We start from the raw sequence: 20026 nt of genomic DNA, 5'->3' as shown, positions 1-20026 counted from the left end.
TGGTAGCACAGCGGGTAGGGCGTTTGCCTTGCATGCGACCGACCCGGTTCAATTCCCAGCATCCCATATGGTCCCCTGAGCACCGCCAGGAGTAATCCCTGAGTGCAGAGTCAAGAATAACCCCTGTGCATTGTCAGGTGTGACCCAAAAAGAAAAAAAAAAGTAGAGACTGTGGAATGTGGATGGAAATGAATCTTGATTCTATCTACCTTGGTTTATATATATTCTCTGCTGGTAGAGAAAGATTGAAGAGGTGAAGCAGAATGAATATATATATATACATATATATATGTACATATATATATAAAACTTTCAAAAGGTAAATGTAGTTTTTTGAGGGTATCCTTGTTGACTAAAGTAAAACTTACTATTCTTATATTTAACTTTTGCATATTTTCTAATCATAAGCCAAATTTTGGATCAGTACTAGTTTCCATGACTAATAAAATAAAAAAAATTAATAATAGCATTTTAAATAATATCTGAGAGCTTTTAATAATTATTTTTATATATATTCTTTTTCTTTGTAGGAAAAGCCATTGACAAAATCTCTACAGCGTGGAGAAGACCCTCAATTTGACCAGGTACGTAATGTACATATTATGTGCTAGCTTTTATTTGTTGCAGAACATACAAAAGGCAACTTTCAGATGTTCATTATTGTTATATTGTATATTAATGAAATTTCTCAAAGAATAGATAGGGATGTCATCTCAGGAACTGTGTCCTGAAGCTTTTGTAATTAAAGCTCATAAGGGATGTTCTGAGAATATTGCTGAATTTTTATTGGGAAGAACTGGGAAAGATTGCGTTAGCAGGCTCTCATTCACTAGATTTGTTTATCCTAGAAATAAAAAACTAAGGAGCGACAAAGTATACTTCCATGTGAAAATGTACTATGGTTCCTCTGAGTAAGCAATACTATATAATAATCAGATTTCTTTGCTAGAGCTTATCCTTGTATCTAATTTTTTTTTTTTTTTAGTCGCTGCTATTTTCTTTACATGGCACCAGCCAGCAGTGCTGTTCCTATATATTCCTTCCATGTTCAGTAATATGTTACAGGACTGGTTGTTGTCCTTTAGGAATTCATAATCCTGTGAGAAGCTGCCAAAGCAATCATCATAAAGCAGTCTAATAACTTAGGCTCTAATAAGAAAAGTAATACAAAAAAAGTTAATCAGAATAAAACAGAGGAATTCCTTTGGAAATAGTTCAGTTAGTAAAAGGACGTCTGACTCTAAGCTGCAGGCAATAGATGGGAAAGTAGAATCTGATAAATCCTGACCCACTTAGGTAGACTCAAGAACAATGGATAAATCAAGTATCTTTTAAATGGTTAGAGAATTTCAAAGAAAACAGAGAGGTGTTTCCTAAATGTTTGCAATGAATGACCAAAAAAAAGACAGCAAATGCTTCAAAAACTCCATCTAGTGCCCACAAAAGGGACAATGTGCTGCTTGATGCCTTGTAGCTAATCCAAGATGATGGAGGTTTTATTGTCTGGAGAATACATCGTGAGCAGACATCCCACTGAGCTTTGCAATTGCCTTTAATGTGAGAGCAAGAGGAAGATTCTCTGGCCATTAAACTCTTGACTGGATGAAATAAAAAGTGTCAGGAGACAAAATCCTCCATTTTCTGTCTTTTAAGGTGATCACAAGTTGTGCTCATGGCCAACCTTGCAGGCTCTGTGGCTGTCGTCTTGTTCCCTGTTGCTGGGAGAGCGACTGTTTCTGAAGTGGAAATGAATGAAGTAGAGAGCTAGTCTCTGAGCCATGGAGCCATTTTCTCTCATCACATCCTCCTGAATTGTTATTATTGGTGATGCTTGGTGGTCAAAGACCACCCAATGTTTGGGGTCATTATTTTGGAAATGTGGAAGATCTTGGGATCTTTCTGTTTTCTGTAAGAATGAAAATACCTGCCTTGTGTAGTTTGTCACTGTATTTCACATTGTCTCCTTAGATTACTGTCCTTTACTCAAAATTCTTGTACACTCTGTTTCTCCAGCTTATTGCTGCTTTATTTATTTGCTGGGGAATAGTTCTTTTCTAAGTCAACATTGCAGATAATTATCCAAATAATTTGGCTTAAACATATTTTCTCATATATCAGTCAACACTCCTTTTCTGCATTCGGGCATTGTGGGAAAGGACTTCTTTAGAACTTGATCAGAGTTTAATTTCAACTTTGCCACTTTATTATCAATAATACTTTCAAATAGTGTTGCTGGGACACTGAAATGTTCAGTCTCTATACTGACTCAGATCTACTAAATCAGAATCTGCAGACTAACAAAATCCGTGTGACCTATATACACTTGGGAGCTGGAGAAAGCACCAACAATCTGAGTATTAAAGGCTCTTTAGGAGTTTTCCAGTAGTAGATGTCCACTGAGAACTTTCAAACAAAAATTTATATATAGGCCATGAGAAAAGATAACTGACAGCATCTTAGAGAATTAACTAGATTCCTTTACAAGTTTATAGGGAACTTGAAGGAAATTCCCCCAACTGCTGGATTTAGTGGGGGGGAGGGGACATTTAGTGAAGTCATCTTCAAAAATGCCAGGGTACGCATCTAAAGCCGGAGAGATGAGACAGGGATAGGGTGCCTGCCTTGTACTTGGGTCCAATCTCTAGTACCACATATTGGTCCCCCACAAGCCCTGCCTGAAGTGATCCCTGGGTGCAGTCAGAAATAAGTCCCGAGCACAGTCTGGTATGACCAAAATAAAAAACAACCAAACAGAAATTAGTCTGCTAAGGAAAAAAAGTATAGAATAGAACTACAAAGTTATCCAATCAGGCTATCAGATTTCTCAGCAAAAAAAAAAGGTCTAAGTAGTAGAGAGTAAAATGATGTATTCTTAATTCTAAAAGATAAAAACTTCCAACTAAGAAGATGCAAAATTATCACTTAAATATGAGGGAAAAGTGAAGATTTCTCAGATAATTTTTCCAATTCAGGCCTGGTTTACCACAACCAGGCCTGCACTGCAAGAAATGTTGAAAGAAATTCTTTTACAGGGGAAACACACACACAGACACACACACACACACACAGACACACACATATTCTCTCTCTCTCTCTCTCTCTCTCTCTCTCTCTCTCTCTCTCTCTCTCTCTCACACACACACACACACACATACCACTCAAGAACACAAAACATTTAGTGTAGTGAGGAATAGAAATGCAGGGATGGAAATACAAACAAGAATAGAGTGATGCAACAACAAAACAAAGGCTGTATAAAAGAATAGGACAAAATTGAAGACAAACCAATATCAGCACAAAAAGATTATTTTATATACAGAAGCACTAATTCAAACTTCAAACAAAAGTTTAAATGGAAAACACCTAGAAAAATAAATCAAAGAAAGTGAGAGAACCACAAGCAAAGACTAACAGGAAAATCAGGGAGCAACCAAAATCCAAAGATCAAACGGTGATCATTAAATCCCAGTTAGTAATAATTACCCTTAATTTTAATAGTTACTAAAACATAGTGGCTATCGGTAAAAAAAAAAAAGAATCATTTCATGTTATACCCACAAGAAACTTATCAGATGTTAAGATAACCATAGATTCATAGTAAAAGATTGAAGTTTATTTATTTGGTTTGGGTGTAACTTCTGGTGGTGCTCAGGACCCACTCCTAATTCCGCACTCAGAGTTTGTTTTCCCCTTGTTGAAACTCAACTGTGTTATTTCCTTCAGTTCAGTAAGTAGTCTCATCACCAGGCCTTTGAAATCATCCAGGAGATGAGAGTGATCTTCTGTGCTCAGGATCTTTGCAGGGCTTTATTGTCCATCAGTGAATGCAGCTCCTCCTTTTTACTGTCACTTCAGCTGCCTCTCTGGGTTGGGAAACTGGGTAGACATCCTGAGCAGGGGCTTGGTTTGGCCGCAGATCTCACCAAACAGTCTTCGCCTATGAAGGGTGGCGGGGGCAGGGTTCACTGAGCATCACACAGTGCAGCTTCCATCCAACAGGCCTGGGGGGGGCCTCCCTCTGGCTTTTACATCTTTGCTTATATATTATGACATAAATTTACAACAAATTAAATGATGCAAACAATTAAATGCTCTTGGTTAATTTTCTATTTGAAAAATTGCTCCAACTTGCTTCGTAAAACAGTCTTGTACAGTGAGTGGAGGTTCTGACCTCTGCATAGTAAAACATGTTTATGCGTCTAAGAAGCATGTGCTAGAACAACCAGAATTAGGATTCAAAGACTTCTTTGCACTGAGAATTGTCTTACTACAAAGTGGCACTGCTTAAGAAACCATGTGGGAAGTAGGGGAAAATACAGGAGGATATCGAAGACTGACCAGTATGTATCAGAGAATACTGGGGAGAGAAATATATCAATACCTGACTGTGTCATTTGCTCGGGAGAATCTAAGGGAAATGATTACAGAAAGACCATTGTTAGTCATTTGGTTTGTCCTTTGTGATACTTCATATAAAGTTGTCAGTAGTGTGGTAAGAACAGAAGTCAAGTTTCATGATCGAAGGGAGTCGGGAAGAGGAAACATCCCCATTACTTAGCTAATTGAGGAAGGTGTATGTATGTGTGGTGGAAACTTCAGGTGTTTAATGAGATATAAGGTTTAAAAACTCTGCTCTCTGGGAGAGGATGGGATGTATCCAGAGCAAGAGATGTATCCAGTTTTCACCTGTCTGCAAGGGGAACACTTACTGGTTTTACTCCATTGACTGACATTCGTTCCAGAAACTCAGTGTTGATTCTCACTTGCTGTGAAGTGAGCTGTTTCCTACAGCAAACTTGGGAAGCCCAGTGTTCCTTTCTTTCCTTTTGCTTAAAGATCTAATGTAGACTGAGATTGCTCAGCAACCTTAGGTTAAACATTTAAAGACTGTGTTTTCATCTACTGGATTCAGAAAAACTCAGGAATACTAATGTACAGTCGTTCTGATAGAAGGCACTGTAGTTTGAGCTTGGTAAACTAGAGGTGGGTCTTATTTTGTGCCACAGTTCACCTAGAGAGAAACATTTATTAACTGTCATAAATAAAATTCTGCCACCAACTGTCATATATTTTGTCATAGCCAGTTTTATCTCTGAGCTTCGGTTTCAGTTTGGGAAATGGAAGAGATAAAAAGGGAACCAACGTTTTTGAGGTAACATTGGTTTACAGGACACATTTCAACAATTTGACACCTTTACTGCACTCCACTCTGCTCAAGTTGCCCACATACCAGCATGGAGTACAGAATTTCTTTTCTTTATGGATCTCTCTCTTCTCTCTCTCTCTCTCTCTCTCTCTCTCTCTCTCTCTCTCTCTCTCTCTCTCTCATCCCACCTTCTACTTTCTAAATAGAACTCTTTTACTTAAAATAACATACTATGAAGATCTTATAGTAATTCAGTTTATCGTCATAGAATCCCAGTGAGGGAAATAAACATTCTTAAGTTTTCACTTGAGAGACCTGAGCAATAGTACAGTGGATAGGTCATTTGTCTTGCATGTCAACTTGTTTTTGATCCCTGACAACCCATGTGGTCCCCCAAATCCTGCCAGCCATGATCCCTGAGCACAGAGTCAGGAGAAATGTCTGAGCACTACTGGGTGTGGCTCCCTCTGCCAAAAAATGTTTAATTTCATAACTATAAACAATAGGTCTTTAAAAAATATATAACTAAGTTTTTATAAAAATAAAGAGCAGAACTATAGCTTAAGACCAAATGATCTATCCACTACACTAATGAAATTGTGACATTTTGCTCTCCTGAGATTATTATAATTGGTTCCTGCTATTAGCAATTCAGTGCAACTTACATTCTTTACTGGTATCATCTTTTTAAGTCCAGATAAGTTTCTCAAACACTCTTAAGTAACTTATTTTGAGATTTTCTTGTAGATGTTATGAACTTTTATGGCACTTTTATTTCTTAGTATGTTAAAATGTCATCTATAAGCAGGAAAACATGGTAAATAAATCCATAAATTTGCAATAAAACTTAAATAATATTTTCTATCTTGGAAAATGAAGTTTTCTTAAAATATGGGCTAAAGCAATATATTGTACAGTGGATAGGGCACTTGCTTTGCAAACGACTGGCCTGGGTTTGATCTTCAGAACCCCATCTGTTCCCTTCAGCCTCACCAGGAGAGCACTGAATAGAGAGCCAGTAGTAAGCCCTGAGCATCTCTGGTATAAGAAAGAGTGAGAGAGAAAGAGAGAGCAAGGGAGGAAGAGAAAGAGAAGAAGGAAGGAAGGAAGAACATACTAGTGTTTCAATGTTTAATCAAATGCTTCAATTCAATGAAAATCCATTTTAAATAAATAAATGAAAAATTTATTTATTAGAAGTAAGAGCAAAAATATATTAACTGGCATTGGATTTATTTAGTGTTATTTAATGTTTCTTAAAATATTTACTCATGGTTGGGGCTGGAGCAATAGCACAGAGGGTAGGGCGTTTGCCTTGGCACGCAGAAGACCTGGGTTCGATTCCCATATGGTCCCCTGAGCACCGCCAGGAGTAATTCCTGAGTGCAGAGCCAGGAGTAACCCCTGTGCATTGCCGGGTGTGACCCAAAAAGAAAAAAAAAATTTACTCATGGAACAATAGGTTATATAAAAGGATCAAGATGTTAAAACCAAATAATTAAGATATTTTCCTATTTGCAAGATAAATATGTTTAGTGCATATGTATTTTTTTGTGTGTTTGGGGCTAATTCCTGGACCTGTGCTGAGGAATCACTCCTGATGGGGCTCGGGGATCATATTGTACCAGAAATTGAACCTGAGTCAGCAGCACGCAAAGAAAGCTCTTTATCCACTGTACTATTTCTCTAGCCCCTGAATAGATTTTTAAGTAGTTTTATGATAAATTGTTCTTTAGACTTTGGTGTCTGTCATAACTCATAAAATATCTTAATGTAGCAATCATTTGGTATGTGATCAGGTTTTTAAAATGCATTTGAGGTAGCTTGGCATTTTCTATCACTACATAGATAGTACTCTGACATGTTAGTATTTGATCTTCTAGACTAGCTTGAGAAATTAAACTATAAATAGGTTCACTTTAAAATTATTCATTAAATGCACCATTCATAACAAGCCTAATTTATTACTGTAAATGCATGATGATCCTACTGAGTATTCTACATTTGTGTTTCTTCTTTACATTTAGCAAGCATAATAAGATACTTGCAAAAATTAATGTTTTAGTCACAAAATAATGCAGTCTCTTTTAGCCTATTTGTACATAAAATGCCAAAATAAACATTAAGAAAACATTTGCAAAGTACATTTAGTATTTCCTTCTCTCCCCTCCCCCCAAAGAAAACATCAGTATGAAATAGTTCTGTGATTCTGTGCACTTCATCTCCACAAGCTGCACAGTACTAGCTCATCTATGATGGAAGAATATGATCATTTAAATGCAACAAGAACATCTTTGTCAATGAGCCTGCCCCCTTTCAGCAGTAGCACAGAGCTGAATTCATCTCACCATTGGCTCTGCTTCCCGTAAATGAAGGAGTTGAGTAACCAAGAAGCCAGTTAGACCTTACTCCCTTCCTGAGCTTTGAGGGCCAGGTCTTTGCAGATTCCACCCTTCCTTCCTGAAGCCTGGACTCAAAAGGGCAGTAACAGAGAGATGGAAAAAACACACACATCCACCCCATGATGACCTTTCATCTCTTCTAAGACCGTCTCAGTGTATTTGCATGCAAAGTATGCCCAGTAGATAGCAAGAATGGCTTCAGGATGACTCTTTAGTGGGTAGAGAAAATTAATAAAGCTAAGATTTGAAGAACCACTGTTGGTGTTTTCTACGGAGAATGTGGGTTGCACCTAAGAGAAGTTGCTGAACATTCGGTAACTTGAAATGTTTAGGAGTTAAGGATTGGTTTATATCTCGTGTTATGAGTCCATTTATTCTTCATAAAGAATAAGACTTATAAATAAATATCCTATACAAGTGTATTTGAAACAAGCTTTTAATTTTAGAAATGTTTTGAATATATAGAAAAATTACAAAGATAGTATATAGATAATTCTCATATCACTTGTCCAATTTTTCTGTTAACATCTTACATTGCCATGGTACATTTGTCATGCCTAAGAAACCAACACCAGAACCAAAGAGATAATACAGTGGGTATGACATTTGCCTAGTGCACAACCAACCAGAATTCAGCCCCCTGCACCACAAAAGGTCCCCCTAACACACCCAGGAGTGATCCCTGATTACAAAGCCAGAAGGAAACTTTGAGCACTGCCAGAAGTGGCCCACCCTCCCCTCAAATAAACAAATAAATAAATAAACCATCACCAGTTCATTGTTAAAACCCTATCATTAATAAAACCCTATCATTTATTTACATTTTATTTGCTTTCCCCTAATATCTCTTTTTTGTTCTGAGATAATGTTAAGGGTGCCCTGTGCATTCACTTATTGTGTCTTCTTGAGTCTCCTTCAGACTTACATAAGTATTTTTAAATTATTGAAATATAATAGTAGATTGTTTGGGATCTTATTCCCTTTGGACTAATTATGACTGAATTGGAGCCAGAGAGTTAGTACGGGGGTTGAGCCTTAACACTGGATCAATCCCTAACATCACATGGTCCCCAAACAATGCTGGGTGTGACCAAAAAAATTACTGAACTTTTTGCAAGACCTTCATTTACTGTGGTTGGGGATGTCAACTGGACTAGCAATACATACACTTCTCAAAACAGTAGGAATTAAACTTCCATATGACGCATCAATATCACTTAATGGCATCTACCCCGAAGGCCCCAAAACTCTACGCAGATTTTTGCATTCCTATGTTCACAGCAGCACTATTCATAGTAACAGAAAATTGGAAAAAATCCAAATGTTCAAGAGCAGATAAAGAAACTATGCTACATATACACAATGGAGTAGTACTCAACTGTAAGAGAAGATGAAATTGTGCAGTTTGCTGCTATGTGAGTGTATCCTGTTGATTGAAGTTAGACAGAAGGAGAGGGAAAGACACAGAATGATCTCTTTCATGTGCAGGATATAAAGAAACAGGATATAAAGAAACAAATGTCCAAAGACAACAGAATCTGAGAACTGGTCTTCAGTAGGAAACTTACCACAGGGGAGAGAAGTGGTGATAGGACTGGGAGGGGAGTCACTGGGACAACAGTGAAGGGAAGTGGTCACTTGGGTGAAATCTGTGATACTGAAAAATGTGATGTGTGGTGTTGGAACATTGTACGACTGAAACCCAATCATGAACATCTTTGTAACTGCGTATCTCACGGTGATTCAATTTAAAAATAATGTCATGCATGGAACCCCATCAGTAGTAGTATTGTACACCATGGTGCTAAAATAAAATTAAAATTAGGGGGAAAGACTGAATTAACCAATGGTCTGGGATTCTGAATTCTGTTCTCTGTCCACCTGTAAAAGGAATCCAGTTCATATCTCAATTTAAAATGTGTTACACGGTTATGACTTTTCTTGTGCTGGGGTATGTTTTGAGAGATCTAGTAAAGTATTCCCTTAACTCACCATAATTTTTTTTCCTTAAAAAATTGTTGGTATTAGGGACTGGTAGGATGCTTGCCTTTCATGCAGCCAACCCAGGTCCAATAGTCAGCATCCCATATGGTCCCTTGTGAGTCATTCCTGAACACAGAGCCAAGAGTAGCTCCTAAGCATTTCTGGGTGTGGCCATTGCTGGGTGTGGCCCCTCCAAAATTTATTGCTATTATAGCCATGGGCCCAACAAGCAATAGTGTGGGAGACGGGTTCTCTTTGAAAAGTCATGGGATATTTTTCAAATTAAAAAAGTCTAACGATGATAATGGCCAGAGAGAGAGTACAGCAGGTAGAGCTCTTGACTTGCACACAGCTGACCTGAGTTCAATCCCTGGCACTTCATATATTCCCCCTAGCCCTATCAGGAGTAATCCCGGAGCAAAGAGCCAGAAGTAAGCCCTGAACACAGACAGGTTTGGTCTTTCCTCCACACACACAAAAAAATCAATGAGTAGTAATACCACAGTCCTAGCTTTCAGTTTTATTTTAATTAATATTTTAATTTCAATTTTAGCTTATATTAAGCCATAACTGAAGATAATGTTCAGTTTTGCTTATATCTACATAACCATAATTATGAAACTGAAGAAAGCTGTTAAGAAATAGAATCCAAAGAAAAAGAAATAGAATCCAGGGCTGGAGCAATAGCACAGTGGGTAGGGCATTTGTCTTGCACTCGGCCAACCCGGATTCGATTCCCAGAATCCCATATGGTCCCCTGAGCACCGCCAGGAGTTAATACCTGAGTGCATGAGCCAGGAGTAACCCCCTGTGCATCACCAGGTGTGACACAAAAAGCCAAAAAAAAAAAAAAAAGAAATAGAATCCAAGAAAGAAAGTATAGTTTTTGTTTATTCTTAATTCTTCTTTTAAAGGTAAAAGAACTTCTTTTAACTTTTGAAAAGTTCTATTTTAGAGAAGCATTTTCACTCCCTTTGCTCACTTCCTCTTCTGTAGAAGTATGATATAGGCTGTGTAAGTACAGAAATACTTTAAGTTAACTAAGGTTTTCCGTATTTTTTGTGCCACTACTCCAGCTAAAACTATGATCACTACAGACTAGGACACTCACAATGTGAGTGTGTGTGTGTCTGTGTGTGTGTCTGTGTGTGTGTGTGTGTCTGTGTGTTCTAATAACCAGGATTAGCAAACTTCTTTGGTCCAGCACTGATAGATTAATCTATCCAAATACCTTTTTCATTTGTTTGCTTGTTTGGTTTTTGGGCCACACCTAGGAGCACTCAGGATGTACTCCTAGCTCTGCAGAGGATCATATGTGATGATGTGAATCAAACCTGTATCGGTCACAAGGAACTAGAGTGTCTTCACTGTACTATTTCACTGGCCCTTCCAAACACCATTTTTATGGTCTTATTTTCCAATTCAAAAATCTTTGAAAGCTTCTTATTTTCAGAAAAGAAAATTTAATATTTTTCAAATCAGTTTTAAGTACCACCTCTGACTTGTTCCAATATAAAATCAATGAATTATTTTTCCCTTAGATATGTGTAAGCCCCTCTGTACTTTTCCTTCCTTCCTTCCTTCCTTCCTTCCTTCCTTCCTTCCTTCCTTCCTTCCTTCCTTCCTTCCTTCCTTCCTTCCTTCCTTCCTTCCTTTTTCTTTATATTTTTGTATTTTTTCCTTCCTTCCTTTCTTCCTTTTTTTTTTGTTTTGGTTTTGGGGCCAAACCCAGCAAAGTTCAGGGGTTACTCCTAGATCTGCACTAAGGAAGCACTCCTGGCAGTGCTCAGGGAACACATGGATGCCAAGGATCAAACCTGAGTGGGCCATGTGCAAGGAAAGCACCCTATCTGCTAAACTATCTCTCCGGCTCCTGTATTTCTTCTTTCAAATCATTCAAAACCCTCATAAAATTGTAATTATTATCATAAATTATTTTGCACCCATGTTACCATAGAATTTCCTGTTTGAGTCCTTTTTTAGTTCAAATTTCTGTTTTTTTGAAAAGGCCTAAGTAAAATAGTACTTCCATTACTCTTAAACGTCTGCCTACTCTTTCCATTTGGTGATCTGTCTCCCCTGAGAACTGCTGGCTTCACTGCATACCCTTTCTATGTTGGTATATTTCCTTCTATGTACATGCATACTTTAGAGAGACCTATACCAAATTTGGATCATACCAAATAAACTATCTTTTTCTTTTTTTACTTAACATACCATGAATATATTCATAGCATTGACTATTTTAAAATGTAGTCTTTAGTGAGCTCATTGATATTCTACATCAAATTTCACATTGTATTGAGGCATATGCATACAATTAGAACAGGTTGTTTTATTTTTTAACTATATAATAAGCAATGCTATCTTGAACATTCTTACTCATGTCTAATTATATACTTAAGACAAATTCCTACAAGTGGGCTTATTAAAAATAATTTTATTAGGTTCTTAACATGTATTTCCAAATGATCTTCTAGCTGTGTTATGCCAGACTTTTTTCTTTCTGTACTGTGTGAACATGTCCATTTTAGCTCTGCCTCGTCAGTTTGGGGTGGCATAATTTGCTTATACTGTTTGTTAATTAGATCATTAAAATCTATCTTATTGTTGTTTTACATATCCTGATTACAATGCCTTTATCAGATATATGTGTTTTGTAAATTTTTTTTCCAGTCTGTTACTTTTCTTTTTTTAAAATCTTTCTCTTCCTGTTGGATAGCACAGCTGTGGATGACCCCAACCTTCCCAAGTGTTTTGTAGATAAGAATATCCAACATTGTGGTCACTATTTTTCAAAATCACTTCTGCTAAGGCTAGAGATTTCTATATAGCAAATATTACTATCCGCCCAATTGTTACAAAGACAAAATAAGCAACAGCTGGTGCCAGATGCTATAGATGTAGGGCTCAGAAAGCCGACTGAGTTTCTCTTAAGAAACTCAGATCTTGTCCAGCGTGGTCATTCCCAGCTATTATTGTCATAGCGGTCTCTTCTCTATATTACCTGCCCTCAGCCCTGCACACACTTGTGGTTAGTTTCAACCACTGACCAGTCCTCCTAGCCCCTGTTTTCCTTGGCCATGTATATTACTCTTCTCCTATATATATTTTTATATACCACAAATGAATGCATCCATTCTATATCTGTCCCTTTCCTTCTGGCTCATTTCACTCAGCATGATACTATATGACTGAAACCCAATCCTAAACAGCTTTGAAATGGTCTATCTCACAGTGATTCAATAAAAATAAACAAATAACTTATTTTTCTTTCAAAACAAACAAATAAGAAAGAAACTCAGAAACCGGTGGTGGCGGTGGCACAGTGGCAAGTGGCAAAGCTGGCCAAGGAATGGCAGCTCTCAACAATATCTTTGTAAAGCTATAACTTTTAATGTTGATGAGTTTCAGTCTATCAAATTGTCATGCCTTGTCTTAGGTGTCCTACGTAAGAAATCTTTGCCTATGTCAGGGTCACAAAGACTTCCTCTAGTATGTTCTTTTATATTTTCAGATTTAATCAATTTAAATCAATTTGGAGAGCTCAGTGGTAAATTTTTAAAATTTTTTTACTTCATTTAAACACCATGGTTTACAAAGTTGTTTTTGTAATACAGTTGTTCCGGGCAGTTCCATGACCCATCCTACCACCAGAGTTACCTCTCTACCATTGTCTTTTTCCTAGCCACGCCCCATCCCTGCCCCCTTAGCAGACACACAATAACTTATTTTATATTGCTTGTTACACTAAATGGCTAATGGGATTATCAAAAAATATTCCAGTAAGAGAAAATTTGTGAAAATTATTACATCTCATGATGGGGTCATTAAATCCTTGTCTGAGGGTTTTCTGAGCTATTTGTTGCTAGTTGAGCCTCCTGTGTTAATGTTTTTTGGTGTCTTGAGCTTAGTGGGCTTCTATGTTACTTTCCCATCTAATTTGGTAGGATCCTCCTGAGATGTCATTATTGTAAATTTGGAGGTGTCTCACAGCCTTGTGTTCCGGGAACTCCAGGATCTGCAGAATGAGTTTACATGGTGGTGGTTGTGCGATGTGGTGTGAATACCAGGGCATCCCGATGTATGGGGGTGGGAGGAAGCTTCACACCCCCACTCTGAAAAGACCTTAGAGTTCTCATCCTGAAAAGCAGTGTACCTGTAATTTTCTTCAATTTGATGTTTCTGCAGAGATTATTCATGAAGTGGTAGCACTGTAGCACTGTTGTCCCATTGTTCATTGATTTGCTCAATCAGGCACCAGTAACGTCTCCATTGTGAGACTTGTTGTTACTGTTTTTGGCATATTGAATGCGCCACGGAGAGCTTGCCAGGCTCTGCCATGCAAGCGGGATACTCTCGGTAGCTTGCCAGGCTCTCCGAGAGGGGCAGAGGAATCAAACCCAGATCGGTTGCATGCAAGGCAAGTGCCCTACCCGCTGTGCTATCGCTCCAGCCCATGAGGTGGTAGAGTTGAGTATTGGCATGGTGGCAGCTGTAGAATGTAGGTGTGACTGCCAGAGCTTCAGCAGGGTAAGGATTCTGCCCACCCCCCACCCCCAGGATACCCCAGAATTTTCAGGACACCATTGTACCCATGAATTTTAGCAACTTGGCTTGCATGTCCTCAGAGATTTAGCCTCTAGTGTGTTCAAAAGTTTTACAGTTGTCTTTACTTAGGTCTGTGTTCCATTTTGAGTTCATTTTGACTTATGGTATGAAATATGAATTGAGGTTTATATTGTGTATAATAGTAAAATATCAGGAATCTTTTCCTCTATGAAACTTAGAGTTACTGCTGAAGACATTTATTGTTTAGAGAGAAGGGGATAATTTTTCCCTTAATGCAATGCAGAGTATATTATGGCTACTAATTTATAGCTTGATTCTAAGTTGGAGAATATCTTAGATTAGTAGGTAAATGATTACCAGTAGAATAGCATGCATTTTTTAAAAATTTTTTTATTGAGTCACCATGTGGAAAGTTACAAAGTTTTCAGGTTTAAATCTCAGTTATACAATGCTCGAATACCCATCCCTTCACCAGTGCTCATATTCCACCACCAAGAATCCCAGTATAGCTCCACCCCGCCCCCCCACACCCCTAACCCCCCATGCCCCTAGCCCCCCCACCCTTAGCCCCCCCCGCCTGTGTAACTAATAAATTTCACTTTACTTTCACTTTGATTGCATACAATATTTCAACAAAACTCACTATTATTGTTTGGAGAGTCTCTCCCCTAAAGTCAGACCTGCTGAAAAGGAAGCATTAGATAATTTGTTTTCCATTGCTGAGGATGAAGAGGTATGAGGTTGAGTGACCACACTTAGCGGCCTCTCAGTTTTGGGTTTCTGTAATTTAGTATTTTAGTAACTAAGTCCAGAGAGATATCTGCCAGAAGTTGCATCGTTGCCAACTTGTACTTCTCAGTTACATTATATTCCACATATGAGTGCAATCTCATTTTTGTAACATCAGATGTTTGGGGGATACATTTCACCATTTCACCTAAACAAGTAGTGTAACTATAGTCATTACTATTTGTATTTATTTAAAAAGGCATTTTTTTTCTTTTTGGGTCATACCCGGGGATGCACAGGGGTTACTCTTGGCTGTGCACTCAGGAATTACTCCTGGAGGTGCTCAGGGGACCATATGGGATGCTGGGATTCGAACCTGGATCGGCCGCATGCAAGGCAAACGCCCTACTCGCTGTGCTATCGCTCCAGCCCCTAAAAAGACATTTTCAAGGAGCTAAGAAGTACAAGGCACTAGACTTCTGAGATGATGTGGCCAAATAATTCCTTTGCAGTCCATAGTAACCTGTATGCAATTAACATCTTATTTTGAAAATGAAAGGGATTCAAAGGAACTAACTTTATTGAACAAAATAATTACTGTCTGAGGAACACCTGTCAACATTAAGTGACTTGAACTCTTGGAAATGTAATTAAGATTATTACAGAAAGAACTGAGTTAAACAGAAAATTTTTGTAGTGAATATAGCTTGGATTTGTTTGTGAAGAGATTACTCAGTAACTGGCAATGCTACCACAACTCTTTAATCACGTTTCTTTCTGTAGGTCATCAGCTCAATGAGCTCCCTCTCTGAGTACTGCCTGCCTTCCATCCTGCGTACGTTATTTGACTGGTATAAGAGACAAAATGGCATTGAAGATGAATCACACGAGTACAGACCAAGAACAAGCAATAAATCAAAAAGGTATTTTAGTTTCGTGTAAGGATCATGTGGATTATGGTTTCTTTCAAGGACTATAGATCATTGGGGCTCAAGCGATAGTACAGCAGGTAGGGCACTTCTCTTGCGTGTGGTTGACCTGGATTAGATCTCCACCATCCCACTTGATCCTATAAACCTGCCAGGAGTGATCCCCAAGTGCAGAGCCAGGAATAGCCCCTGAACATAGAAGGTTGTGGCCCAGAGGACAAAATAAATAAAAAATGGGAATTAAGTGGCATCCCGGCCTTCCCACACTATCACACAGATAGATACGTTGCAGGTGTCCCCTTACCTAACTGCCTGCTGTCACTGGCTGAAACTTCATACACAGCCATAGTTTTGATATGGCACAGGGGTCAGGTGTAACAACCCCAGCTCATTCTCTTTTTGTTTGTTTGTTTGTTTTATGGGGTCATACCCAGTGGTGCACAGGGGTTACTTTTGGTCTGCGCCCAGGGATTTCTCCTGGCAGTGCCCAGGGGACCATATGGCATACTGGGGATTGATCCTGGGTCGGCTGCAGGCAAGGAAAATACCCTACTCACTGTGCTATCAATCCAGCCCCTTCTTGCCATTTTTTTCCAATGTTTCTTTCTTCCAGTCTACTTAAGAACAAGGCCCACTGCAAGCCCTGCCTGGAACTGCCTAGATCTTTCTGTCCTGGATAAGAGTCTTGGGGGTCTTTGAGTGAGAAGGACAGTCACTGGACATTAGCTGAAGTCTTGGAGTGGCCACCATTTAATTAGCCATGAGATTTCAGGCAGCTCACCACTTCTCTGCACCTCAGTTTGTGTGTGTGAAAAACAGGGAAGGTAGATTACACTTACTCTAACTTCTGAACTCAATTCAGCTGAGAATTGTGTGGGTTACTCTTTAAGTCTTCTTTCTTGTGCATTTGAAAAAGTGGAATCACTGCTACAGGAGCACTTCAATAGCCCTTAAGACTTTAGATTCTGTGCTGTCAAATGAATGTGCATCTTCTCAAATTTTAGGTAAATGCATACCAATTTATACATTTGGAATCAACTACTACTATAGAAATATAGCAAATATAAGAAAGTTTAATTCAGGTATTTTTCCCAAATTATTTTAAAAGCAGATTTTTTTCACATTGATTATGCTTTAAAAAATGCTTTTCAACATAGTAAACTGAAATTGACTACATAGAAAATCAAATCCAGACTAGTAAATGCATTGGTGGAACTTATGCAAAATTATTGATTTATTGTTCTGTTTGGGAGGGAAATTCATAACCCTTTCATACTAAATAACTTATAGTTGAAGAGGGTACTTTTATTTTTTTATTTTATTTTTCATAAAGTTGTTCACAATAATTGACTACATTCATTGTTTTGACACCAATCCCACCACCATTACAACTTTCCACCACCATTATTTCAAATTTTCCCACCACCCCTGAAGCCTGCCCCACAGGCAAATGCTAGATAATTTATTTTGTATTGCTTATTATGAATAGCATGGGGTGTCATGTGCCCACAAAAATGACTACCCACTTTGGGAATTCTAAAATTTTAAATAATTAGGGTCTGGAGACATCTCTGCATAGAGCTTCTCGGTTCTAAGGTTTATTTTGAGTCTCTGGATCATTTAAGCCCCATTAATGTGCTTAAATGGCACCTGGGGGCAGTTTGTGGGCATGTCAGCCAGGACTCCAAAGGGATGGGGAGATGAGAAGGACTCCCCTGGATCCCTTGAGGCCTGGAGTTTTTAGTCACTGGTCCTACATACCTGGCTTTTTTCATTGGGTTCTGGAGGTTTGTGGCCACCAGATTCATGCAGGGCGGGTGGAAGGATGATGCCTGTTCCTGTCTGAGTTATCCAGGTGAAATCAGCCTGGTGCAAAGGTCCGGAACATCTCTGGGCGAGCTGCTCAGTTCTGAGATTCAATTGTGAGTCTCTGGATCAACCAGTATTTTTTATTTGAGGTCCAGTGCACATTTGGTAAAATTCACCCTTTTCAAGTGTGTGACTCAAATACTATTAGGATATCATACAGTTGTTCAACCACCACCATTACCTAATTCCAAAACATTTTCACCACTCCACAAAAAAAAAAACACAGTGCTAACTAGTTGGAGAGTTTTTTTTTCTCTGTTAAGCCATTTCCTGTAGGAAGAGGACACAAAGAAAAATCCTCCCTCTTCAGATCATGACATTTTTTTTTTTGTTTTTTTTTTTTGCTTTTTGGGTCACACCTGGTGATGCACAGGGGTTACTCCTGGCTCTGCACTCAGGAATTACCCCTTGCTGTGCTCAGGGGACCATATGGGATGCTGGGATTTGAACCCGGGTCGGCCGCGTGCAAGGCAAACACCCTACCCGCTGTGCTATCTCTCCAGCCCCCAGATCATGACAGTTTTAATCTAGCTCATAGGCATAGCCATTCCTACTATTAAGAGAGAGAAGAAAATCAGTGATAAAATAGGAAATATTATAATTTTTAAGATCTATTCAATTTTAAGAGTATAATTTAAAGTATGTGTCTGAAAATGGGCTTAATTAATATAACTTATATTAATTATAAAATTAACTTATAGTTATTAGAGCCATGTAACTAATACCCATATTACATAATAGTTTATGAACAGATTCTCAATCATTTATGTGGATGAAGAAGGGGAAGTTTTATTGAGTTGATTTAAATGGTTAGTTTTACTGTCATTGTTTAGTTAGTAAAACTATGTTTTTCTTCAACTAATATCTTTACTGATTGAAAATAATAGGTTTTTAAATCATCTTATGAATTATTTTCAGACTAGAGTAGTTACCGAGAGCAATTATAAAATTTGGATTGCAAAATTCAACTCACTAGCATTTTTGTTAGCCTTTGAAAGCTTGGAATGTGAGAGAGAACGTGTATTAGGAAGAAAGCCAGAAGAGTGAGGTTCTCTAGAGAAAGATGTAGCAAATAATCCAAGTTTCTGTTACTCAAAAAAAGGAAAGAGGAACCTTCGAGAGAAGCATAAGCAACTGAACAGTCAAATGTGACGGATGTGTATTTGGATTATGATTTCTAAGATTAGAATAATATCAACATTTTGACTGCCAAATAAATTTGTCAAAAGCCTCTGGCTCCTGGCAGTTAGACCTCAAACCAGCAGTAAAGTTGAATTCATTATTGGAAAAGTATACGTCCTATTTTATTTGAAAGCATAAATTGGCTTATTAAATAAAAAGAAAGCCAGCGTGTTTAATTTTTTCTCCTGCGAAGAACTGCTGCTTTCTCAGGGGCCTCTGAACCCTTTGGCACATCCTTGATAGCCTTCAATCCAAAATATCTCTCTACCACAGCTGGAAATCTCTGAAAGTTCTCCTTCCTTTTCATTTTCAAATTTCTTGTTTCCTAATTTCATGATACCATCTCTAAGTCAGACTTTTAATGGCCTCTATTGCGGCAGCTCTATTACATCTTACTCTCCCTGGCTAGCATCGCTTTTTAGTTCTAATGGTTTTGAAGAACTCCTGCGCCACTGCTCTTCCTCCTAGCAGTTCTGTTGGAAAGGATCCTGATTGGATGAGATCCTACCCTGTCCTTACTATCCTTTTGAAAGCTAAAGCTATTCTCACAGTCACAGTCACAGTCACAATCATCCCATTGCTTATTGATTTGCTTGAGCAGACACCAGTAACGTTTCATTGTGAGACTTATTGTTACTATTTTTGGCATATCGAATACACCACGGGTAGCTTGCCAAGCTCTGATGTGGGGGCAAGATACTTTTGGTAGCTCTCCGAGAGGGGCAAAGAATCGAACTTGGGTCGGCCATGTGCAAGGCGAATGCCCTACTGCTGTGCTATAGCTCTAGCCCAAAGCTATTCTATACTCCACAAATGAGTGCAGTCCTTCTATGTCTGTACCTCTCTTTCTGACTCGTTTCACTTAGCATGATACTCTCCATGTCTATCCATTTATAAGCAAATTTCATAACGTCATGTCTTGTAACTATCTCACAGTGATTCAATAAAATTTTAAGAAAAGAAAGTTAAAGCTGCAACTACTCTGGTTAACCCTTCCCCTGTCAAATTATTTTCATGCTTCCCCATTAGTTTTATTTAATATACAAGTTTGAGCATTTTTTTTGTTCTGCAGACTATAACTATTTTACATTCCTATCTTATTTATTTATGCTCAAACTTTTTTTTTTATAATTTATTTATTTTTAATTAGAGAATCACCGTGAGGGTACAGTTACAGATTTATACACTTTTGTGCTTGTACTTCCCTCATACAA

The 20026-nt window shown here is 38.2% G+C and overlaps 1 protein-coding gene and 1 pseudogene across 4 annotated transcripts in view; one reads left to right on the top strand and one right to left on the bottom strand.

Moving 5' to 3' along the window:
* FRY (FRY microtubule binding protein) overlaps positions 1–20026 on the top strand; it is a 474614-nt gene that overhangs the window by 287044 nt on the left and 167544 nt on the right. For all 4 annotated transcript variants that reach the window (XM_055132608.1, XM_055133183.1, XM_004604538.2 and 1 more), the window contains 2 exons: positions 531–584; positions 15616–15755. In XM_055132608.1, coding sequence (XP_054988583.1) covers positions 531–584; positions 15616–15755 — 194 coding nt within the window. The remainder of the gene's footprint in view (positions 1–530; positions 585–15615; positions 15756–20026) is intronic.
* Positions 17880–18003, bottom strand: LOC129400963 (small nucleolar RNA SNORA29; annotated as a pseudogene).

Source organism: Sorex araneus, chromosome 1, assembly GCF_027595985.1.
Source record: "Sorex araneus isolate mSorAra2 chromosome 1, mSorAra2.pri, whole genome shotgun sequence".
Lineage (NCBI taxonomy): Eukaryota > Metazoa > Chordata > Mammalia > Eulipotyphla > Soricidae > Sorex > Sorex araneus.
The sequence above is the reverse complement of the archived record's forward strand: the minus strand, read 5'-3'. Positions and strand labels throughout refer to the sequence as shown.